This window comes from Maylandia zebra, linkage group LG20, assembly GCF_041146795.1.
Source record: "Maylandia zebra isolate NMK-2024a linkage group LG20, Mzebra_GT3a, whole genome shotgun sequence".
NCBI lineage: Eukaryota > Metazoa > Chordata > Actinopteri > Cichliformes > Cichlidae > Maylandia > Maylandia zebra.
This window is the reverse complement of record NC_135186.1, coordinates 34,911,680-34,933,672: the sequence shown is the minus strand read 5'-3', so window position 1 is coordinate 34,933,672 and position 21,993 is coordinate 34,911,680. Positions and strand designations below refer to the sequence as shown.

Sequence of the window (21,993 nt, the reverse complement as noted above, 5' to 3'; positions counted from 1 at the left end):
CGTAAAAACGTAAATTTTTTTTATATTTTATGACAAACTTGTTTTTGCGTAAGGTTAAGCTTTGTAAGCTATTTTATTTTTATTCAAAAACCATGAACATCCCCATTTATGGCTGATTTAGACTTCTGAGCGAATCTTTGTACAACTTCACCTTCGCCGTGTGTGTGTGTGTGTGTGTGTGTGTGTGTGTGTGTGTGTGTGTGTGTGTGTGTGTGTGTGTGTGTGTGTGTGTGTGTGTTCCAGCCACGATAGAAAAAAATAATATGTCAGGACTTTTCCCCCCATTTTTTCTTGTAGTGTGTTTTTTGTTTCTTTTTCAAAGTCAAACGTGTTTGTCCCTGAAGTGTTTCCACATCTTTGGACTTTACCTCACGCCTGATGCTTTCAACGATCTCCCTCTAGGAAGATCTGACACTTGAAAGAGCGATGATTATTCCTTATGCTGAGACAATGATTGATATTCTCTCAGTGATTCATTCAAACCTGCGGTGAAATGCTATATGAGGAAAAAGCATAGGAGGAATCAATGTTACGGAACAGGCCAATCACAGCAGTTGCGTTGACGTGGCGTGCTGTTAGATTTTCATCAAAGCGCCCGTATGCACAGCACAGATTGCTACACTTGCTGTTACTGCGTGTGTGTAATTGTTTGTGTGAGATAAAAGCGAGTGGTAGACCATGGACATTCGCTGTTTTGGCGATGACCTCACACTGGGGCAAAGTGGTTTGGATGAGAACCATCAACTCCAAGTCTGAGCTGATGGTTCTTAGCTGGAAAAGGGTGGAGTGACCACATAAAGAAACCCACAAGGCTGATGGTCTCCGTGTGTGTACATTACCTTAATGAAACTGTACATACATTGTTTGCGTGTTTCATCTTCAGTCTTTTATTAAGTGTTTATTGATGTTTCTATCAGATTTCTTTCAGCTGTATTAATTAATCATTCTCAGTAATGAGATCAATGAAGATTTCCTGGACAAAGATGAATGCAGCAAACTGATGGATTAGCAGATTAAAAATTAATAATAAGACCTGTGGAAACACTTCAATCAGTCTCAGCCAATCTGAAAAAACATTGTTTAGCCACCTGTGAAACTTCCAGGCTGTTCTTTCTGCTGTTATTGGTCTAAACAGTCAAGTCGGTGAAGATGAAAATCATCCACCCTGTGTGTGTTTGAATCGGTAATTTAAAGGATATTTTATAGAACTAAACCCTCACCCCGTGGAAACTGTCCATGTAGCATGTTGGTGTGGACCGTTACCTTCTGCAGGTGCATGTTCTTGGTGAGCTGCTCCTCCAACATGTGCTGCAGCTTCTTGTTCATCTCCCTCAGATTCTCGTCTCCTGGTTTCACCAGCTCTCTTAGGACCGAACCCAGACCTCCCCGGTCTCCCTGAGAGCCTCCGTGACCTCCAACTGTGCTCCCCGACACATCTGAGCAGAAAAGCAAAGACGCGAGATTCAACAGAGATTCGTTTTAAAAGAAACATGCTGGTCAAACGGCCCGAAGAAAACACCAGAAGCAGTCACAACAGGGAAATAAGGAGATAAGAACAAGGAGATGAAGAGGAGGGTGAGGAGTGGAAACAGGAGGTTTGTTTGTTTTGGTGTTTTCCTTTATTTCTAACCAAACGTTGCACACAAAAACACAGAGGTGAAGCTCGCCACCAATCATGGAAACAGACATTAAAAACTGACTCTAACGGTAAGAAAACACAGCGTGGCTAACATTAGCAGTGCTAATAGTACCAGCAGGCTCACCTGCTTGGTTACACACCGCTTGAATAGTTACGTCTGTATTTACTCGAGCACAGCAGACACACAGCCATTTATGTTCTACATCAAAAATCTTCCCACGCTGCTAGTTTGCAACACAGATCATGGACATTATCTACGAGGTCTGTGGTGCAGGACACTCTGGGTAGTTACAGGTGGCTTTGAACATTTCGTTTTTGGTAGCCGAGTCAGCTAACCCCGTCATCAATCATCGGCAGCTCATCTATTCGATGTGTTTCCTATCATCACAATAAATCGTTTATACGGTTTACTGGGGTGACTCTGTCATCCCTCCAAAGCTGTTTCACCCAGATTCTGGCGATCACAATATCAGTGAGTCATCATCTCGCCAGGAGCTGCCGAGAAGCCCTCAAGCAAGGCACCGCCCACTCAACTGCTCCTCGTATCATGCTGGAAACTCTGCAGCTGGTTAAACGGACTGCAGCGCGCTCAGTCAGCTTTTCAAGACAAGTTTTAAACAAATGTAAATGAACACTGAATGTAAAGCATATAACTGTGTGTGCGAGTGCTTTTCTAACGAGTGCAGTTTGAAATATTCACACACACACAGACAGTCCAGCCTTTAGAGAAGCAGCTCCGCTCTCAGTTTTACTGCCCATTAGATTTACCATCATTACTGCGTTAATGGGAGTGGAATGGAGAGACAGAGGAGGGCTGAAGCAGTCAAACATGAAATTGAAAACAGCAGGAGAGAAAGGACAGCGTGAGGCAGCGGGACGAGGGGGGGAGGGATGGAGGAAAGGTAACTATTTATACAGCACATTTCCCACAGAGTCGTTCAAAGAGTTTTACACTGAGGGGAGCGAGAGGATTAACATGAGAAGCTGCTTTTTGTTTACTTCTGTTTAAAATCCAAACCTGCCACGTTTCAGTCCATCTGCAGTTCACACTCAGACTGCACGATTGTTCAGATTGTTCTATTTTACGGCTTTAATTTGATTTTTTTACCACAGAAATCAAAGCCACAAAAATAAGGCACACAATATCTATCATATCCTTCTGCAGCAGCGACCAACTTTCTAATTCATTCTAAAGAGCCACATTTATTACAACACAAGCTGAAATCAGTCGCTTGAAGTGGACCTCTGCACCTGTGCGGTGAACACTGGTGCTCCTCAGGTGAGTCAAAATCTGGCAAATGGTCCAGGTGTGACCAAACAAAGTGTATGTGAGGCCAGGAATGATGACCTTGAACATAACTTCAGCCAGACGAGGAGGACGATACTTAATTGAAAAATAAGTCTGCTGATAGCTGAACAAGTTATTAAAAACACTTCACACACGGCAGCGTCACCTTTTGAAGACGGACGAGCGGATAAATATAGCAGCGGTGAAACATCAGAGACGTACAAATGTATTTACAGAGACGTGGGAAAGTGAAAATCACTCAGACCAACGAGTTTCTCCGTCCTGACATCCGTCCAGCACGAACTTCTCTCCGTCGTGTTGCAGTGGAAACAGCTCGGCACGAGCGGCACATGAAAGTGTTAAGCACGCCTGTTTTTTCCACCGCTTGTTCCTGTTTTCTCCAAACACAAAGAGTCCATGTAAACCTGAGTGCAGGTAAGTGAAGCGGCAGATTAAAGTGGTTCTAATTAAGTGTCACTGTCAGATAAACGACGTGCTGAGCTGGCTAACTTTCTGCTGACTGACGCACTTTAAGTACCTCAGAGTTTGGATTAGCACTTTGCACCAGCGACTCTTCTCTCAGTTTTACCACTGAGACGAGGATTATTTCAAAGACATATTAAATAACCGTTTTGTACCTCGGTCTGTTAAATGTTCCAAAACACTAAAAATGAAGATAATCAGCATTTTAAAGAAAATCTTTTTCTTTTTTTCTTTGAACTACATCACACTCCTACCTGGTGCTTACTTTACAGATCATAAAGCAGAAAAAGAGCCCGGAGTCGTTTAGCAATGGTGATGTCATAAAGTTTGTGAGGACAGCATTTCCAGCTCCGGTGTTTACAAAACTGTAGCAGCAAACAGAGTATCGATAGATATCATATCCATTTCCAGCTCCATGTTTTTAGTCTTAGGCTCAACTAAAGTAGCTTTTCGTGACTCACAGTTAAAGATGAGATGACCATGTTAACGCTCAGCTCTCAGTGACAATATACAGACCCAAAATCACCACACCTCACACCTGTGAGCATCGAGCACGGCTCCACAGAAGAAAAAAGCTGAAATGTAGCTAGCTAGGTCAGGAGCTAACTATTATTAATAATGCTGAGTCACAGAGTGGATGTCCACAGCAGTCCTGACATGACATTCATGGCTGTTTCCCATGAATTGGGACTCGACACCACATCTCCACTTTCTGACCACTCCTGCCTGCACACACGTTCATGACGCCGTCTTTGACATGTCTTTGCCTTTTTTGCTAAAAGAAATGTTCCTGGTCTGTGGTTGAAACAAAAACTGAATCACAGATGCTCCATAACTAACTACAGTTAAGTTCCAGATGTTTCTGTGAGGAGATGAAACGATTTCTCACCTCTGCGGCTGTCCATCACGTACGTCTCTATGATGGCGCTCTTTCTGCAGATGTCTTCAGCCATCGATGAACAGCTCACCTCCAGATGTTTCACCTGAAACAGACAAAAAACACAATGTGTTTATGTAACAACAAACTAAGTCCTTTCTTTAGCATCATTAAACCTGAAACAACTTATTAATATTTAAGTGATTAATAAAGTTCTGCTGAATTATCCACTGGCCTCACAGTGCTACTATACAAACTACCTAAATATTAAACAGACATTAATAATGCATCTAAAAATACAAACCTGCATCTAAAAACAGGACAGACGTTTTACTGTTGACTCGAATAACAAAGAGAAGCATTAAAGCCTCTAAAAGGCACAAGTGAGGCGTTAAATCAGGACGTGGAGAATGTTCTGCTTTCTCTGTTAGTTTTCCACTCCTGTGTCATGTGCTTAGGACTTCAGGAACAGGACATATAGTTTGCTTTCTGGTTTAGCCAAAGACTCCTCACCTTCTCCTCCAGCATCCATTTCTCCTGCTGAACCTCAGCGAGCCGCTGGAACAGCTCTCCGACCTCATCATCGGATAATTCGGCGGGGCGCTGAGACTGAGGGCTGCCTCCTCCGGACTGACAGACACACACAGAGGCTTCAGTTAATGTGAAAGCTCTGCTGCCTTGCTTTATAGCACTTCAGAGCTCATTCAAACCCAGAAGCTCATTATGCAACCAAGAGGGAATTCGTCACATTATTGGACACGTCACAGGGAAGAGTCCTAAAGAATCGGATGAGGTTGAGGCTGCCTTATCGTTAACAGTTTATTTGTAAAGAAAAAGTACTGAAGCTGTGTCTGATGTACTGCACATGTGTGGAACGCCAGGACTGAAATAACAACACTTTTATAACCACTCTTTTAAGTTGGGTTAAACACACTGGCCAGAATCATCAGGAAAACAGACACAATAATGTTTGGTAATAGACTCGTCGCTGTAACTGCTTTTTCTGTGTTTAATCAAACTCAAAAGCTGATCATTCGCTGTATCTCAGAGGTTACAGTGTCTGATGTGCAGCTTCCTGCTGGTACAGTCAGGTGCTAATGGCAGGACAGTGAAGCCAAACTACAGACGTCTTAAAAAAAAAAAACTTATGGTGCCACATGAGGAGACTCTCAAATGCAACTGTGAGAGTGTCGTATTTCCACCTGAGAAAAGGTTTCTAAGACAGAACTTCTCCTCTTCCATTATGGAGGCATGTGAGCTATTTGATAAGAGAGCTTATTAGCAGATTTACACGTTGGTCAATCAATAAAGTTGTTCCTCTTCTCTTAAGTGTTCCTGGAGTTCCTGCATTGTGAATCGTTTCATCCTCTCTATGCATCTTGGAAGCAGGTGAAGTTGTGCCAGAAGCTTTTGCTGCCTTTCACAGGCTTGCTAACATTACCTCAGTTGTGTGCGAGAGGATCAAACTGCTGCCACAGTCTGTTCTGCTTTTACACTTCGGTACAGCAGCTGCTATCACAGTTTGGGTTCAAGATAATAAGCAGACTTTGTAGTCTCGCGTGTTAAACTCTGCTGAGCCGAACTTTAAAGTCGGATGGAAACAAGCGAAAAAAGTCATCATCATCAGCCCACTGAGATCTATATGTCTGAATGCACACAAAAGCATTCAGTTTGTAGTTTCTCATTAAAATTTAAAGTGTGGACCAAAACGGGACCTTTGAAGCACGCTGAGGCTTTAATCATCACAGAGGTGTCTGATGGGAAACGTTGCAGCAGCAGGACATCATCAAACCCTCTTTTCTCTCATGTGATGCTGTTGCTAATAACAACCGCATCACCACAGTAAACTGAAGTGATGGAGGACTCTGCAGTGTCATGTTTTGACAGAAACACTCATCGACATACAGAGAGTCTGTCAGCTCTATTTACAGTGTTTCTATCAATAGAAACACACACACACACACACACACACACACACACACACACACCACTGACAGAGATAAATATGGCACCAGGAACTTTAAAGATAAATCAGTTGTAAAACGTAATAAAAGAACAAAAGAGAGGATGACGGGATGTTACAGTTAAATCTGTCTTTCAATACAACCTGGAGGTCAGAGGTCGTGATTTGACCTGACACAGAGCTAAGAGGTCAGGAGCAGAAGCTTGTTTAGCTTTCACTGAATACACTAAAAACACTAATTAATCCACTTTTAACATGACAGTTTTTATCTGTCGAGGTTTCAAACTGTGACTTTTTCTTACATTTAGTTTTAACACAGCTTTAATAAATACCACTGTTTACATTTTAATGTGATGAAAGCGCACAGCCGGTCAGAGCTATTCTCCATTATTCTGCCAAATTAATTTTCTGCTTCACTTTCCTAAAGCCTGAAGTATTCAAACAAAAAGGCAAAAGTTATCAGAAGGTTCTGAGAGCAGCTCCATAAAAACCTGTTTAAAATCCTACTCTTGGGCATATTCACACAGCTTCCAGCATGGCTGAAATTTTACATCACATTAACTGAACTTTGAGTTGAACCTGGGTCTTTGCAGGAAATGGTCCAGAGGTGAACAAGAAGATGGCCTTGAATGTGAACATATTTTAATCACACATTTTACTCAGTTTATTATTGTCGAAGGTTAAAAAAAAAACCCTCAGATGTTAACCTTTTATAGCTGTTGCTATGAAAACAATGTGTCCTTCCAACAGCATTAGTTTGTAGCTGCAGACACAAAGTAGCACTTCAATTAAACCTTCATCTGAAATTGAGATTTCTTCAACTTGCCTGAGGTTTTGTGTAAGCACTCAATGTGTGCTCCAGTAGCTGAACAGCAGAGAAGTCGTATCCAGTAAAGCCTTTAATGATGCGTAAATCTGTCACAAAGTAACATCAGCAAACTGCAGCTGGAGCATTAAAAGGCCCATCAGAAAATTTTCCTTTCACTGTTTCCTCAATCAGTCGATCTGTGATCTCGCTCACGGCTGAATCCAGAGCCGGCCGGAATCTCCACATCCTGAAGACGATCCAGCTGCTGTTGCTGGTCATGTATGAAGTACTGATGGAACGTTTTCAGCATTTTCAGGCGTTCAGCCAGAACGCCATTCTGGCTTAAGCAGCTGCTGACTCCAGGCTGACAGGACATATTCTCAGATGTTCATGTTTGTGTTTGGATTTTGAGATTCATGATGTTGATCACATTTCAGCCATAAACCACCATCAGTACAATGAAAAATAAATAAATAATAACGTGAGATATTGAACCAGACGAGGTCCAAACACCAGTCAACAGAGAGAACAGATGAGTGCATGGCAGCCATTCAAACGCACCATGATCAGGCAAACTGAAAAACACTGCCTGCTCTGTAAGTTGGAGCTGAGTGTGCTGGCTGGGATAATGTCCACACCAAAGCCTGAAGTGTCACAGACATCAAGCTCTGTGTTTAAGGTGGCGAGGAGCTCCACCCACCTTATTCTGATTGGTCGACTGAGACTCCTTCATCATGTCTTTGTAGGAGAAGGAGGACACGGAGGACGAGTCTCCGGTCTGCTGAGTTCGACTGGGACTGTTGATCTCTGACAGAACTAGCTCCTCCAAACCTGAAAGAACAACAATTTCACTCTAAGCATCAGGACATATTCACCTCTTTAAAGCTGCAGTCCACCCCAGACAAACTCTAAATCCCCCAGCTGTTTGACAAAGACTTTTACTTCAACTGCCTTTAATACGTAGCCTTTTACTTTGAGTCTGTTCAGTCCTGTGAGAAATTAAGAACACTCCATGTTTCAGTAGCTCGTAGAAACACTTTTAGCAGCATCTATATGACTTCATCAGTCTCTCACATCACTGGGGAAGAATTTTGGCCCACTCAACCTTGCTTCAGTTCATTGAGGTTTGTGGGCGTTCATGTTCGCACAACTGTCTTAAGGTCCTGACAGAGCATTATAATCCGGCTGAGGTCTGGACATGGACTGGAGCATTGCAACATCTTGATTCTTTTCTTCTTCAGTGTGCTTAAAGCAGGACACTGTTCAAAGCACAGCAGTAACATAAGGTCTATTTATGGCAATAAATGATCCCTTTAAGCAGTGGATTGGTGAATATACCTTTTAAGAGAGCATACGTTCTTTGAAAGCAGAAAGCCGTCTCTTTAGAATTGCAAACATCCCTTAAAGGCAGCAAGTTGTCTATTAAAACGTACACTGCCCCTTTAAGACTGTTGTTTGAAAGTGGCAAGTTCCCGTTTATGGCAGAAAACTGTCTTTAAAAACACCACAGTGTTCCTGTAAGATACTGGACCACCATGTTAAGCATGTGGACAGTCCATTTAAAGACCAAGACTATTCCTTTTAGTATATGAACATCATTTTAAAGCCTCCTGTTCATATAAGACCTATTTATGGCAATAAAGGCTGTTATTGCTTTCAGAAAGCAAACTGCTCTGTTAAGCTGCTGGACTGTCAAACAATCTTTTTAAAAAAATGTGGACATCCTTTTAAAGCAGCAAGCCGTTTCTGTAGGAATGCAAACAGCCCTTTAAGGCAGTAAGCTGCCCATTTAAATGTGGGCTGTTCCTGTAAGAGTGTGATTGTTGCTTTGAGGTAGTAAGCTGTCTGTTTACGGCAGTGAAACTGTGTTTTTAAAGCAGCAAGTTGTCCAAGTAAGACAGCAGTGAGAGAACTGTCCCTTTAAAGGACAAAGTCACTCCTTTAAGGATGTCCTTTTAAGGCAACTGGCCGACCCTTCAGGCTGTCCCTTTATTGTCCAAGGCAATGAACTGTCTCTATAAGACATCCCACTTTACCATTAAGACCGTGGACTGTCACTTTTAAAGCAGCACGCTGTCCTGTTAAAACGACAAACTGCCCCTTTAAGGCACTGGGACGTCCCTATAAGGCAGGTACTGGGAGAGATGGATAAGTAGCTACTTTAAAATGTCTGATTCTCAGGTTTGTGCAGAAGAGGCTTTTAAACATTCAGCACTGCTCATAGATTATACATGAAGCTCAGAACTACCCTGCACCGCTCCAACTGAGAGTGTGTGTGTGTTTGTGTGTGACAACAGAGAGTCTGCTAAATAAGCACCAGAGAATAAGAAAATATGCAATAAAAGAATAACATTTAAATAATATTAAGTGGAAAAAGTTAAAACTTTCAAAATTCCATTTGATGCAGGTGTGGGCAAGAAGTGTTTTGGTTGTGTGTGTATTTGCTTGTGTTTTGCCAGCAGACGCCAGTGTGTCCAGCTCAGCTCTGGGAACCAGAGCGCTCCATTAAATATTAAGCAGGAGGTTCCGGACTGAGGCAGAACCTCCTGACGCAGGGCTAGCATGCCGCTTATTATCGGACTGGTCACGTTACAATCACATCTTGGCCTCACACACACACACACACACACACACACACACACACCCAAAACTGCTGTCTCTCCTTCCTGGAGTATTTAAATGGGAGCACCATCCTGTTCGGGGATTTACGTCCTCTACCTCTAAGTTTCAGAGTCCCGTCAGGTTCAGCTTTATGGAGCTCTAAGTGTGCAGCAATCGATAACCTGCAGAAACATGCAGTGCTAATGTCTACAGATTACTCGAGAGAGGAACAGAGTTTCCCATCCAGAGCACATCACACCAGGTGTTTTACAGGACATGAAACTGGTTTTAAAATGCCCAGCTCTTCCAGGATAAGTGGGTCGCCTGCTTTAGACACCGACTGATTGCCATCCAGGGCTCCAGCCTCCAGCACAGATGCTGATGATCATGGATGAACTTGTGCTGCATGAGCACAAGGCTCTTGGCTCATTGGTTGGAGGCATGATTGTGACAAGTGTATCATCGAGCAAAAGCTTGGACCACTGTTACTGAAACGACACCTAATAACTGTGACATGACTTCAGGTATGGTGTCAACATGTTTCATGCTTCTCATATACCCATATAATGTTTCGTCAGCAGCAGACGTCAGCATAATCTTGTACATTGTGTCCTGAGGCATCTCTGTGATGACTTTTAGTTTTTTTACTGGAACGTTTTTAACAATTACAGGCATAAATCAGGACAAACCTACGTAGACTCATTTTTAAAAAGCTATTATTAGAATTTATCAAATCGTCATCAAAAACCTTATTTACACCAAGGGGGCAGTTTTTTCCTTTCAAAACATCCTGAGCCTGGAGGCATACAATAATGTTGAAGTCTCCATGTAATGTACATGTGTTACTCCACAGAAGACTCACCTTTTAAAACTACGGGCTGCTTACTTAACATCTGTTCTGTGAAAAAGGGCGATTCTGAGCATAATGTGCACATGAAAGAGAATCGGTAACGATAGACAGCAGTGCTATGAACAAAAAAAAATGTACGCACATATCAAGCTCCATAGTTTCCTTTTAAAGTGTACTACAAGGCAGCACAGGAGCACAGTGGTTAGCACGGTCACCTCCCTGTCAGCGAGATGCTCCTGGACTCAAATCCACAGCCACCTTCGGTCTTTCTGTGTGGAGCTTGCACTCTCTCCCTTGCGTGGTTGCAAGTGGACTGGCTCTTGTACAGCACATTTATACTAGGCACAAAGCTTTATACAACATGTCTCATTCACCCATTCACACACACATTCACATATCATTTTTCTATATCCAAGGCCTTTCTATTTAACTTCCACACTCCAACAAATGCATCAGGAGCAACTCAGCAACTACAGTATCTTTGGCACGCAGATCAGAGCAGCCATGGAGAGAACCACCAACCTTACGATTAACAGATGACCTGTTCTACTTCCTGAGCCACAGCCTCCCCGTCACACTGTTTAAGCCTCTAATTGGTTGCCCTGCTAACAGCAACTACCAGAGCAAATAGGTGGGGCTTCTTTCTGGTTTTGTAAATCCTGATGGGAAAATTGACCATTTCACCGAATGAGAGGAAACAGATTAAAGGTTTTCAGACTCTGAAGCTGATGTTGCGTCAGTGGGACTGAAGAATGAACAGACAATACCAGCATTTAACTAAACGTAGGGGCATGCAGACGTGAGGACAGCATCACAGTTCGGGGTGCGTACAGTACCTGTCCTGGTTTTGCTGTTGGTCAGAATCTCCTGGAGCCTCTCCTGCAGTTTGTCTGCTCGCTTCCTCTCCAGCTGCAGCTGCCGCTTCAAATCCTTCAGCTACACACACACACACACACACACACAGGTTTATTTTCTAATTATTATTTTCCATGCACCACTGCTCTCAAATTACTCTGCTAAATATTTTTCCTTTCTCATTGCTATTCAGATTCTCGTCTTGCAGTATCGGTTCATCAGTCTGCGTCTGTCACTCACACAGTCCATCCGTCTCTTTGTCTCTGGCAGCATCAGTCAGATAAACAGTAAACTTACCGCTGCGCTTCCCTTCTTCTCAAGAATCCTCTGACCGTCCACAGTGTCCTTTATCTCCTAAACAAAGAAAGCAGGTCAGAGACATCACTGTCAGTTACTCTGATCGTTCTAGTTCATTTCCAAAGTAAAAACGCCAGAAACATTTCCTGAACTGAGAATTTACTGCTTCTGTTTGTGAGACATTATATTTTCTGACTTTTTCAGGGCATTTTATACTATTAAAAAAATGCACAATACCAAACATGAACACCTGGGTCCATACTGTAAACGTGCCAGATCTAGCTTAAAATGGACATTTTCATCTGCAGTCACGATTGATGAAATTATTAAACACGAAAAAAAACCCAAACCAGCAAAAACACAGACACCAGCCAGAACCATGTCAAAGTGAAAGCAAGCCTGTAGCTGATTTTAAATCTGCTCAGCAAATTATTTTGGTTCCTTAACATTTTGGCCCACAAATTCTGTGCTGTGATCTGCAGAGCATCGTGCAAACACCAAGCTAAACAGACGCTCGCACCTCCACACAGCATAAAGGGAGGGTGACGCTAAAGGCAGACACTAAAACACATAAGCTGGGTGAATAAACAAAGAGAAGAGTAAACAGATTTTGGTGCTTTTTAAACAGGTCCACAGTTCCTGGGTTCAAAGTGACACATTTGTAAAGGTTAAAAACCTCGGCCTCAAAGGGACCGTTTCCTTTTATCTCTAGCGTGGGCCGCTGCATCAACCATGTAAAGACCTTTCAGAGGACCTGCTCAAAGCTTTGCTGCAGTGCTGCAGACCACTTCAGCTCTGCTGGGAGAAATCCTAGTAAAGGTGATCGGCTTTTTCCATTAGGACTCCTAAACTGTGGAACCGTCTGCCCCTTCACACCAAAATACTCTTTTCAAATCTCGTCTTTAAATTTTCTCTTTTAAAAGGCTTTTGTGAATCTTTGGTGTGGCCATGTTTTCGATCCCGTTGTGTCTCCTCATTATTGTTTCTTTTTATCATGTTCTTTGCTTTGTTCTTGTAGAAGTGTTTCACCCTTTATCATCCAAGTATCATACAGTGATAGACTTGTTTTAGAATTCTGAATTTTCTCTCTAGCTCAAAAAAGATGAGCAGCAGCGCTAACGTTAAGCGTACCTACTCAAGTCTCGGCAGAACGGATTTTCCTGCCCGTGTTCAGACAGCAGTGCGTTGTGAATGCTTTGTGATCCCTGAAAAGCTCACCTTGGAATTTTGTCTGTAGCACAAAGGTTACCGGAGTTACAATGATTTAAAGAGCATTCGAAAGGCTAGAAATAAATAAGTAAATGTATTTGTGTATTATTAATTTCTTATTGTAAAATTCTTTGTCATTTATTAAGAAGTGTATGTAAGAAGGGGGAGGGGCGGGGCAGAGACTCATGATTGACAGCTCCTGTGTAGGGGTGGGTGTTGATAATCAATTTATTGATTAAAATCGATTCTAGCTTGGATAACGTGATATCGATTCATTAAAATCCTGACACGATTTTTAAATATACCTCTGTAACTTTGCTCTGCTTCACGTCAGCAGCATCAGGTCACGTTCATATGTTGATTAATGGTTTTGCTCCGTTTTTGATCGACTGCAGAATATTTGTATAAAATCTCAGGCCAGGAAAATCTCCTTCATGTTTTTCTGTTTCATCCTCAGCTACTTTGACACAAAGGCCTCTGCTGTGATGCTCACACCTTTGATAAAGTCTCACAAGTCTCAGCTTTCTTTTTATAAATATAAAAATATGGAAATGTACTGATGCATGATCAGAATTATAATATTTCTGACTGTCTGAGGCAAAATTTCCCCGATTCAAATCTAATTGAATGGGCCGTTTAGAACCACCACTTCATCTAACCCCACTAACTGCATGTCTTTGGACTGTGAGAGGAAGCTGGAGAACCCAAAGGGACCAGTGCTAATCACCATCCCACCGTGCTACCTGCTTCTGACAAATTAAAAAACAAATTAATCAATTTAAATTTACGAGTATTAATTTCTGTTATGTTTGTTTCTCATAGCATTTTACTTGCATATGAAACAGCAGGTATTTGTGTCTGTTTATGTCCATCTTGTACATACAGTGTATGGTCTCAGCCCGCTGGTTCATACTGTAAACATCAACCTTTATTTACAAAAAAAACGAAAAATCACAAATGTAGTTCCATTTTTATAAAGCTCCTAAAAGCTGCTCTCTGTTCTATCATTATAAACAGTAGGAAAAGGACTATAAGGGACTATTTACAGCGGCGTATTAAACCACATTTGGTCTCGTAGACAGAACCGTGTGAGTGGGTCTGAATTAAAGTTTGCAGTCTTTGGACACTGGAGGAACGAGATATATCAGCTCTGATACAAAGCTATTACCTGTTTGAGTTTCCCGATGGTGTCCCCGTGCTCCTCCCTCTGCTTCTCCACCTCCACCAGCTGCTGCTTCAGTTTCTCCATCTCTGACTGCTTCTCCTGCAGGACACAAAGCGACACATCAGGATTTCGTTCAGCAGCTCAAACATCTGGAGGAGAAATGCGGCGAAAAACATTTAAACAAGCTACATTTGCACCTCCAGCGATGCCCCCATGCTCTTAATCCATCTGACACAGAGATTAATTTGAAAAAGGAAACTGCTTTTAATTCCCTTCTAATCTTCTGCCGCTAATTAATTTGACTAAAATCTACATTAAAAACATCTGCAGGCTGTAGCCGCTCACCTGACAGAGGGAGGGGGAAATGTCATTCTGGAGGAAAACAAGAGTCTGTTAATTCCCTGTAACGTCTTACACCTCTATCAACAGCTCACCACGTGGTGGGAGAGAAGCTCTGAGACTTTACTGAGATGTATGACATTATTTATTTAAAAAAAAAAATCACAAATAATAATAAAAACTCTAAACTGCAGGTTTTAAACTCATTTTGTAAGAAAACTTGTTTATTCTTTGCTTTCTTACAGGATGCTACTGTAAATAAAAATATGCCATTGATGACCTGCCAGCTGTTCCCTCTTCATTGCAGCACACAGATGTTTTAGACATAAGGGCACTGACACAGTTTTTCATACTCGATTTAATTGCATTAGTTATTTTGGAAGATTGGAAACAGTTTCTCAAATACAGAAATTTACAAGAAGTACAGCATGTGGACAAAAACCCTGAGCCACCTACACATTACACCTGCAGGAGCTGCTCGACCACAGAGACCCTTGGCATGAAGCTCCCGGTGCAAAGCTTTTGTGCTGATGTTAAAGCCAGAGGAGGCTTGGAGCTCTGCAGCTACTGAGTCAGCAGAGCGCTGGAGACTCTTCATCATTTTGGTTGATGGCTCCCCTTGGTAGCTTTCTGTGGTCGGCCACTTTTGAAATAACACCACTGACAGCTGATCGTGGAACATCTGGGACTGAAGAAACTTCACAAACTGTTTTGCAACAGTGGCATCCTGTTACGGTACCACTCCTAACTTCAGCAGGATCTTAAGAGTGACCCATTCTTTTACAAAAGAAAGCAGACTTCATGGCTAAGTGTTTGATTTTACACATCTGTAGCAATGGGAATTAAAACACCTGAATTCCAGGATTAAGCCTTGTGGAATAAGAGATAAGACTTGCATTTAAATACCTGCTTCTCCAGCCTCTATAATTTTGACTTAATTTCTTCCAAACTATCATTTTTTTTATTATAACTGTGTGCATCAGGTGAACATATTACAAGATATAATTTATAACATCGGAAAAAATGTATTTTCATGCAGATGATTAGATATGGTGAACAGCGTTTACAAACAGAATGCTTCGAGCAGTTTGAGTGATTTAAATTTGTAAAATCAGGCTGCAGGACTCGTGTGCTTTAAGGTTTATGAACAATCAGCTATTTTTTTCAGCATGTTCTGATGTAACTGGAGAGAACAGGGTGAACTGATTATTTTTAATTTGCCATTTAACGTTCGGTTTAACAAACCTTAGCATTGATGTTCAGGAACGAAGACAGGAAACGACATGTGACGGCTGAAACTCAAACCCCCGACACGTGGAGCACCTGCCCGGGACCTGACCTGCCCTCTAATTAGACTTCTTCCATCATTAATTAACTTTTCCTATTAAGTTTCCTCACTCTGGTTTCAGTACCAGGCTGTTATCCAGCAGATAAAACACACACGCACACGCAGACAAACTAATCAGTGCAGCAGGTCTCTGAGGAGAGACTTTCTCACAGACGTATACACGATCACCGTGGTCATCTAATCTGCTGAAAGGGCTCGTTACTGATAACCAATAATTACGCTCATCAGTAATGAGAATTATTATTGGTTATGAGACTCGAATGGTAACCACATATGGAGCTTGTCGCGAAATCAATCAATGTAGAGCAGTGAGACAAACCACGGAAGCCCCAGAGAAGTGCAATCAAACGATGAGTTTATTAACAGCCCGGAGAAAACATCAGCCTATGTCTTCTGACCAAAATACATGTTGTGGACACTTATAAAGCAGTGGGGTACACGCCCCCCCATGGCGTCAATGACAGATTAAAATAGGTTCCAGACATTAGTCACAGTTAATCATACATCTTTAATGCCTATAAACAGACATAGAACTTCTCTTTTCTATAACACCTTCCATACAAGGTAATAAACTTCAAGCCCTCAGGGTCTCTGGGGCTAATTATTGACTCTGATCGTCTGTTACCAAGTAGAATAAAATATATTAAGACACCAAATGAGTTAAGGCCTCAGGCTGGACACATTCCTAGATTATATGTGTTATATGTACTGTAAGCATGCATTGCAGTTATCCTTCTATGTTCTAGTTTCCCTCAGCATGTATCACCTGGACAGTCACGCCAGTGAAGCTTAAGACCCTTAATGAACCGAACATCAACTCGAAATAAGCACAAATATGCAATGTGTATAAAATACTTCTAACCGTACTTGTAATAAAAGTTAACATAATGGAAGGATCCTCAAATGAACATCTTCAATAAACAACTGTAATGCAGTATCAATACTGTGAGAAATATTATTAGATGAAATAATGCTGTAAAGAATGTTATTAATGAAATTATAATGATGCAGATTATATGGCAGCATTTCTGTATCTCCACAAGCTGTAGCCACAATCAGACTGTGTTAATATTTGGGTCTTTACTCCTTTCAGTTAGTCTTTGTGGAGTTCTGTACACTAAGTGTGTTTATATCCACTGCAGGAATCAGAGCAGGTGGCAAGCGCTCTCCTTTCAGTCTTTGTTTTAGCTGCAAATTACATTTAGTGTTTATGTTTGGATTATTTGAACTTGTACGCAGCCTGGCGGCCCATCACATCACCTTACATCAATAACAACAAACATCTGCAACGTTTAAAAATCTCAGCATCTTTTGTCTGTTTAGTGGAGCCATTTCATTTACAAAACTCTTCTAGAAACAGTGTTGACAGAGCTAATCCAGTGCTTCTTAATACTGACAGTGTGTCACAGTGACCAATTACAGCAGCGCGATCCAAAAAGCGCCCTCCATCCATCCTCGTTTCACAACAGAGATGTCTGTAAACACTGCAAACAAAATCAATCAGCTTCAAGACTGGAAACAAACACCACCGCGTCGAGCGGTATCCACTCGTCGCACGCTGTAAACAAAGCCTCGTCTTTGTGCTGTGAGTGCACCACGACGACGGGTCAGTGTGGAAACGAGAATCACGGCGCTGAACAACAAGCTGAACTCCGTCCTGCTGACAGATGGCGTGAAGCATTCAGGGTGTCTGCAGCAGACTGTCAGCGTTCACATGAGCCGCCTCCACTCTGATCGGCTGTTAACACAGCTTAACCTCTCCAAGTTACCATGGAGACAACTACGCTTTAATTAGAAACGTTTTCAATTAGAGCGCACACACACAAACGTACATGCCTACACGCACTGTGTGCCTGTCTACACACACGCACACAAGTGTTGATATTTATAGAGGCGCCTTCTGAAACGTCTTGTTCTGGACGCGGATGCTCCGTCTTCACCTGAGCTGCAGTTTAACATTCAGAAATGATTTCAAGCCTCCGTAGAAGCTTCAAAAGTGCAACTGTTAAGAGGTCACAATTACTGAAAAAATTGTCTATGCATTTGATTTTTCTAGGCTGAAATACTACAATTCTTATCAGCAGGCCGTTCTAAAGCTCCCTGAAAGATTTCAGTTGATCAGAAAGGCCACAGTCTGAGTACTGACAGGAACCAGAAAGAGAGATCATATTTCTCCTGCATTAGCTCATCTTTATTGGCTTCCTGTTAGATCCAGAATTTAATTTACAATACTTCTTCGCACATACAAAGGCATGAATGATCAAGCGCCACCATCTCACATCACATCGCTCTCAGACTGCAGCCTTGCCTGTGCTCTGTGGATGGAGGCAGAGCCTTCAGTTGTTCCTGTACATTTGGGAGACGAGATTCTCTCAACTTTTCAGAAACAGGCGTCAAACTTTCCTTTTTGATAAAACTTTTAGGTAGGGCTGGATCAGCTGACCCTCAACCATCCCTTAGTCCTGCTCATGGCCCAAGAAACACTTAGCACTTTTCTCCACATCCACTCTCCATGGATATTATATCCCACTACTGCAAGCCCTCATCTTGTGCCTTTTCTCTCCTGTAGTTTATATTTTGTTCTCAGCTTTCTATCCCTTTTGTTCCTGTTTTCCCCCTCACCGCTTGACTGATCATAGTACATGGCTGCCCAGCCCTGAGCCTGGTTCTGCTGGGGGTTGCTCATAGAGGTTGGTCTGACTGATGGGGTCTTCTCTCCTATATTGGAGTTCAGGCTTCTTAATCTAACTAAAGCACCTTGACATGACTGCTGTTGTGAATTGGAGCTTTACTATATAAATAAGACTGAACTAAAGTGAATTACTATTAAACCAGCTACAGATTCTGTATCATTTCATCTCATTCTGCACAGAAATGTAACCGATTCTCTGACAAATTAAATGTGTGCTGATTAGCACGAGTCATTAATTAAACTGCATATGTCTCACCAGATTATCAATGTTTCATGCAGTCATGGGGACCAAAAAAAAAAAATCACAGAGGAAAGCATCACTTGTGGAAACACTACAGAGCACACTAACACATGAAAAATTATGACAAATCCTCTGTCCCAGTGCATGCTGGGAAGCAATCACACAAATCATTGCACGGTTCTCTGATGCACCACTGCTGTGTGTCTCAGAGAGCAGGTTTAGCTGAGCCCGGCTCTGCAGTTGTATCTGCATTTCAAACCTCTGAAGCCCGTCAGATCTCCGTAACTGAACAGCAGGTTTGCGACATCGCTGTGAAGTGATTGAAGCGACTGTCTTACTACAGGCTGTGCACTAATGCAGGAGGCCAATCACTGCACGTATGCACACAGGAATCCAGTTTAAAACCGTTGCATACATGGTGTGTGTATTCTGGGTCCATGAGACCAACACGCTGGGATAAATAGCACAATATCTCCTAGAAGAAAATATCCATAATAACTACTAAGATGGGAAATTGTATTTTTATAGTTCACAGGTGTGCAGCAGGCAGTTTGGGTTTGATATCATCTCATCCACATTACTGCTCAGCAGTTTAGTCGAGGAGTTCAACTGATTAGATAAAATAAATGCAAATGGAGCAAAATGTTAAACACAGCTCACTGTATTCATTACTTTTCTTGTTACAAATCCTCCATTTGGAGTTTAGAGAGACATGATTATTCTACCAGACAGGCTACAGGAGGAAACGTAATGTTATGCAAAGGAACGGTTATGCAGTGGGTTATGATAAACACAGTTCACTGATGATAAACAGAAAAACTGACACAGTGCCTGAAAATTGACCTAACGCCTGTCAAAGGTGTGACGGTTGGATATAAGGAGCTTTTCTTGTCCGTCATTTCAATCGAGTGACTTTTATACATGTTTGTAACTCCACCCCAAGATGATCTTCCTCAACTGTGCTGAACATAAAGAAGCGACATCTATAAAATGTTGAGTGAAGACAGTCTCGGCATCTTTTCAGCATCTTTTTCCTGAGGCGAAGTAGAGACGGAGGTGAAACTGTCAGAGCTGATTACTGCTGCTGAGTTTAAGTCACTTCTACAGGATCTGTTAATCAATGTTTCTGTGCTCGCTTTAATGTGTGTAATCTCATCAAGTGTGACAGTCATCGTCTGTTGTCTGCTTTTGTTCTTATAACACCGGCTTTCATTCTGTGCTCACAGAAAACACATTACTCTTCTCAGTGACACCTTTACCTGATTAAATAAAACAAAATGAAAGAGTGTGTGTGTGTGTGTGTGTGTACCTCCAGCTGAAGTTTGTGTTCTTTCCACAGCTGCTTGATTTCCTCCTGATGTTGCAGATTGTTCTTCTCTATATTCTCCTGCTCGCATCAGCAGACAGATAAAGTACAGTCAGTCACAGAGGAACACTTGGAATCAAAGGAACTCAGAATCTGCTCAGCCGAGAAGCTAAAAACTGTAAATGTTGGCATTTTCACTTTAAAATAATGATGCAAATGTGCAAACTCGACCTTTAAACTACGGAGGATTTGGAGGACGAATTGGCGGAAAAGTACCGCTGGTTTATAGGGTGACCAGCCAGCACTCAGCAGATACTGACCTCAGCCTCTTTGAGCCGTCTCTCGAACCATCCTTTGGCTCCCTCCATGGACTGGACCTGACTCAGCAGCTCCTCCACTCGGGGCTGTAAACCCTCCAGCTCCTTCGTCCGAGCCTGAAAACTCACAAAGCGTATCGTGAACTTGTGCGATAACGACTCTGCTGCTCGTGTTATACGAGACATCTGGAAGACACACATCAGGAGTTTTCTTTTGTCTCCTTAGCCACTTTCACCTCCTGCGTGCCTCTTTACCTTTTCATCTCTAAGCTGCTGTCGGATTTCTTCCTCAGAGCGATTCTTGTCTTCATGAAGTCCTCTGAGCTCCTTCTCGTATCGAGCCCTCACTGCAAGAACCTGAAAGAGAGGAGGAGACAGAAGAAGAAAATGAGTCAGGGAATACAGAGAAGAGACAAAAGCAAAAAGAATTCACTAAATCTGATGAAAATTTGTGGCTTTTCTTTATTTTTGCACATTTTAAAAACTAAAAACCACACAAACAAAAACAGATCAGCGATAATTCAAAGCAAAGAAACTATATAGAGAAACCAAACAAAGAAGACATGAAAACTGTGATGGATAAAAGCCATTAAAAGCAGCAGATCCATGGCCACTCGCCTCTTTCTCGTGCTGCAGTTTGAGGTCTGACAGCGCCTCCTTGTGGTCAGACTTTTCCTGGTTCAGCTGCATGGCCATCTCATCCAGCATGGCCTTCCTCTTCTCTGCTGTCTGCTCACACACAAACAGGTGTAAGTGTGTTTACTGGTTCAGCTGGTTTGTGTACAGACACCATGTGGCACTCTGTGTGTTGTTGTTGTTTATGTGTGTACCTTCTTAGCCTCGTCCAGCTCTCTCAGCAGTCTATCCTTCTCTTGTCCTTCTTCGGTTAACTGCTCCAACAACTTCCTGTTGGCAAAACTCGACTCCTGAAGGACGTAAAGTGAGAGAAGCAGGAAGCCACGTGTAAACAAACAGCTGGAGAGTCGTTTATATCGGCAGAACGAGCTGAGATAAAACCCAAAGGTTAAACAAACCACTGTTTAATCTACCTGCAGCTGGGAGTTGAGGTCATCCCTCTGAGCCAGCAGATTCTCCTGTTCAGTTCGTCTCTGCTGCAGTTCGCCCGTCAGCGCCTCCTGCTGCTCTCGCAACAGGTTCATTTCCTGCGTCTTCACCGTTTGGATCTACAAACACATTTCAAACACTTTATTTCTCTTTACAGTGTTCACTTTAATTCCTGAACGACTCTTTGCAGTACCTGTCCAACTTAAACACGTACATGTACAAGAATGTCCTGGACAGATAACAACTGCCAGAAAATATTAGATAGAAAAGAATGATGACGACAGATGATTAAGATGAAGCAGAGAACAGTAAATGACCACAGGTTAAATAAGATGTAAGTTGTAGCATTAAATCATTTGGCCTTTTAGGTATAACAATTTCAAAACATTAATTTCAGTTTTTTAAACATAACATTGTCCAGTTCAGAGAGCGAACTAGCCGGCATTAGTAAGACCCAAAGCAGTGAATCTGATAAATACATTTTAATTTCCAGTTTCTTTGACAGCAGTCATGCTCTCATGTTCTAAAGCAGCACAGCTCCACACGGCCAGGTTTGGTGTGAACATCAGTGTGTGTGTGTGTGTGTGTGTGTGTGTGTGTGTGTGTGTGTGTGTGTGTGTGTGTGTAGGTCTCAGAGGAAACACAAAAAA

The 21,993-nt window shown here is 42.2% G+C and overlaps 1 protein-coding gene across 4 annotated transcripts in view; it reads right to left on the bottom strand.

Moving 5' to 3' along the window:
- The window catches only part of gripap1 (GRIP1 associated protein 1), a 43,705-nt gene that overhangs the window by 4,883 nt on the left and 16,829 nt on the right, over positions 1-21,993 (bottom strand). For all 4 annotated transcript variants that reach the window (XR_001341564.4, XM_004568190.6, XM_004568189.6 and 1 more), the window contains 13 exons: positions 21,328-21,462; positions 21,109-21,204; positions 20,897-21,007; positions 20,534-20,635; positions 20,282-20,395; positions 19,965-20,042; positions 14,039-14,134; positions 11,662-11,718; positions 11,346-11,445; positions 7,759-7,889; positions 4,801-4,917; positions 4,300-4,393; positions 1,264-1,436 (listed from right to left, as the gene is read on the bottom strand). Coding sequence is in view for 3 of the 4 variants with exons in the window: in XM_004568190.6 (XP_004568247.1) it covers positions 1,264-1,436; positions 4,300-4,393; positions 4,801-4,917; positions 7,759-7,889; positions 11,346-11,445; positions 11,662-11,718; positions 14,039-14,134; positions 19,965-20,042; positions 20,282-20,395; positions 20,534-20,635; positions 20,897-21,007; positions 21,109-21,204; positions 21,328-21,462 (1,404 nt within the window). In the remaining variant the exon portion in view is untranslated. The remainder of the gene's footprint in view (positions 1-1,263; positions 1,437-4,299; positions 4,394-4,800; positions 4,918-7,758; positions 7,890-11,345; positions 11,446-11,661; positions 11,719-14,038; positions 14,135-19,964; positions 20,043-20,281; positions 20,396-20,533; positions 20,636-20,896; positions 21,008-21,108; positions 21,205-21,327; positions 21,463-21,993) is intronic.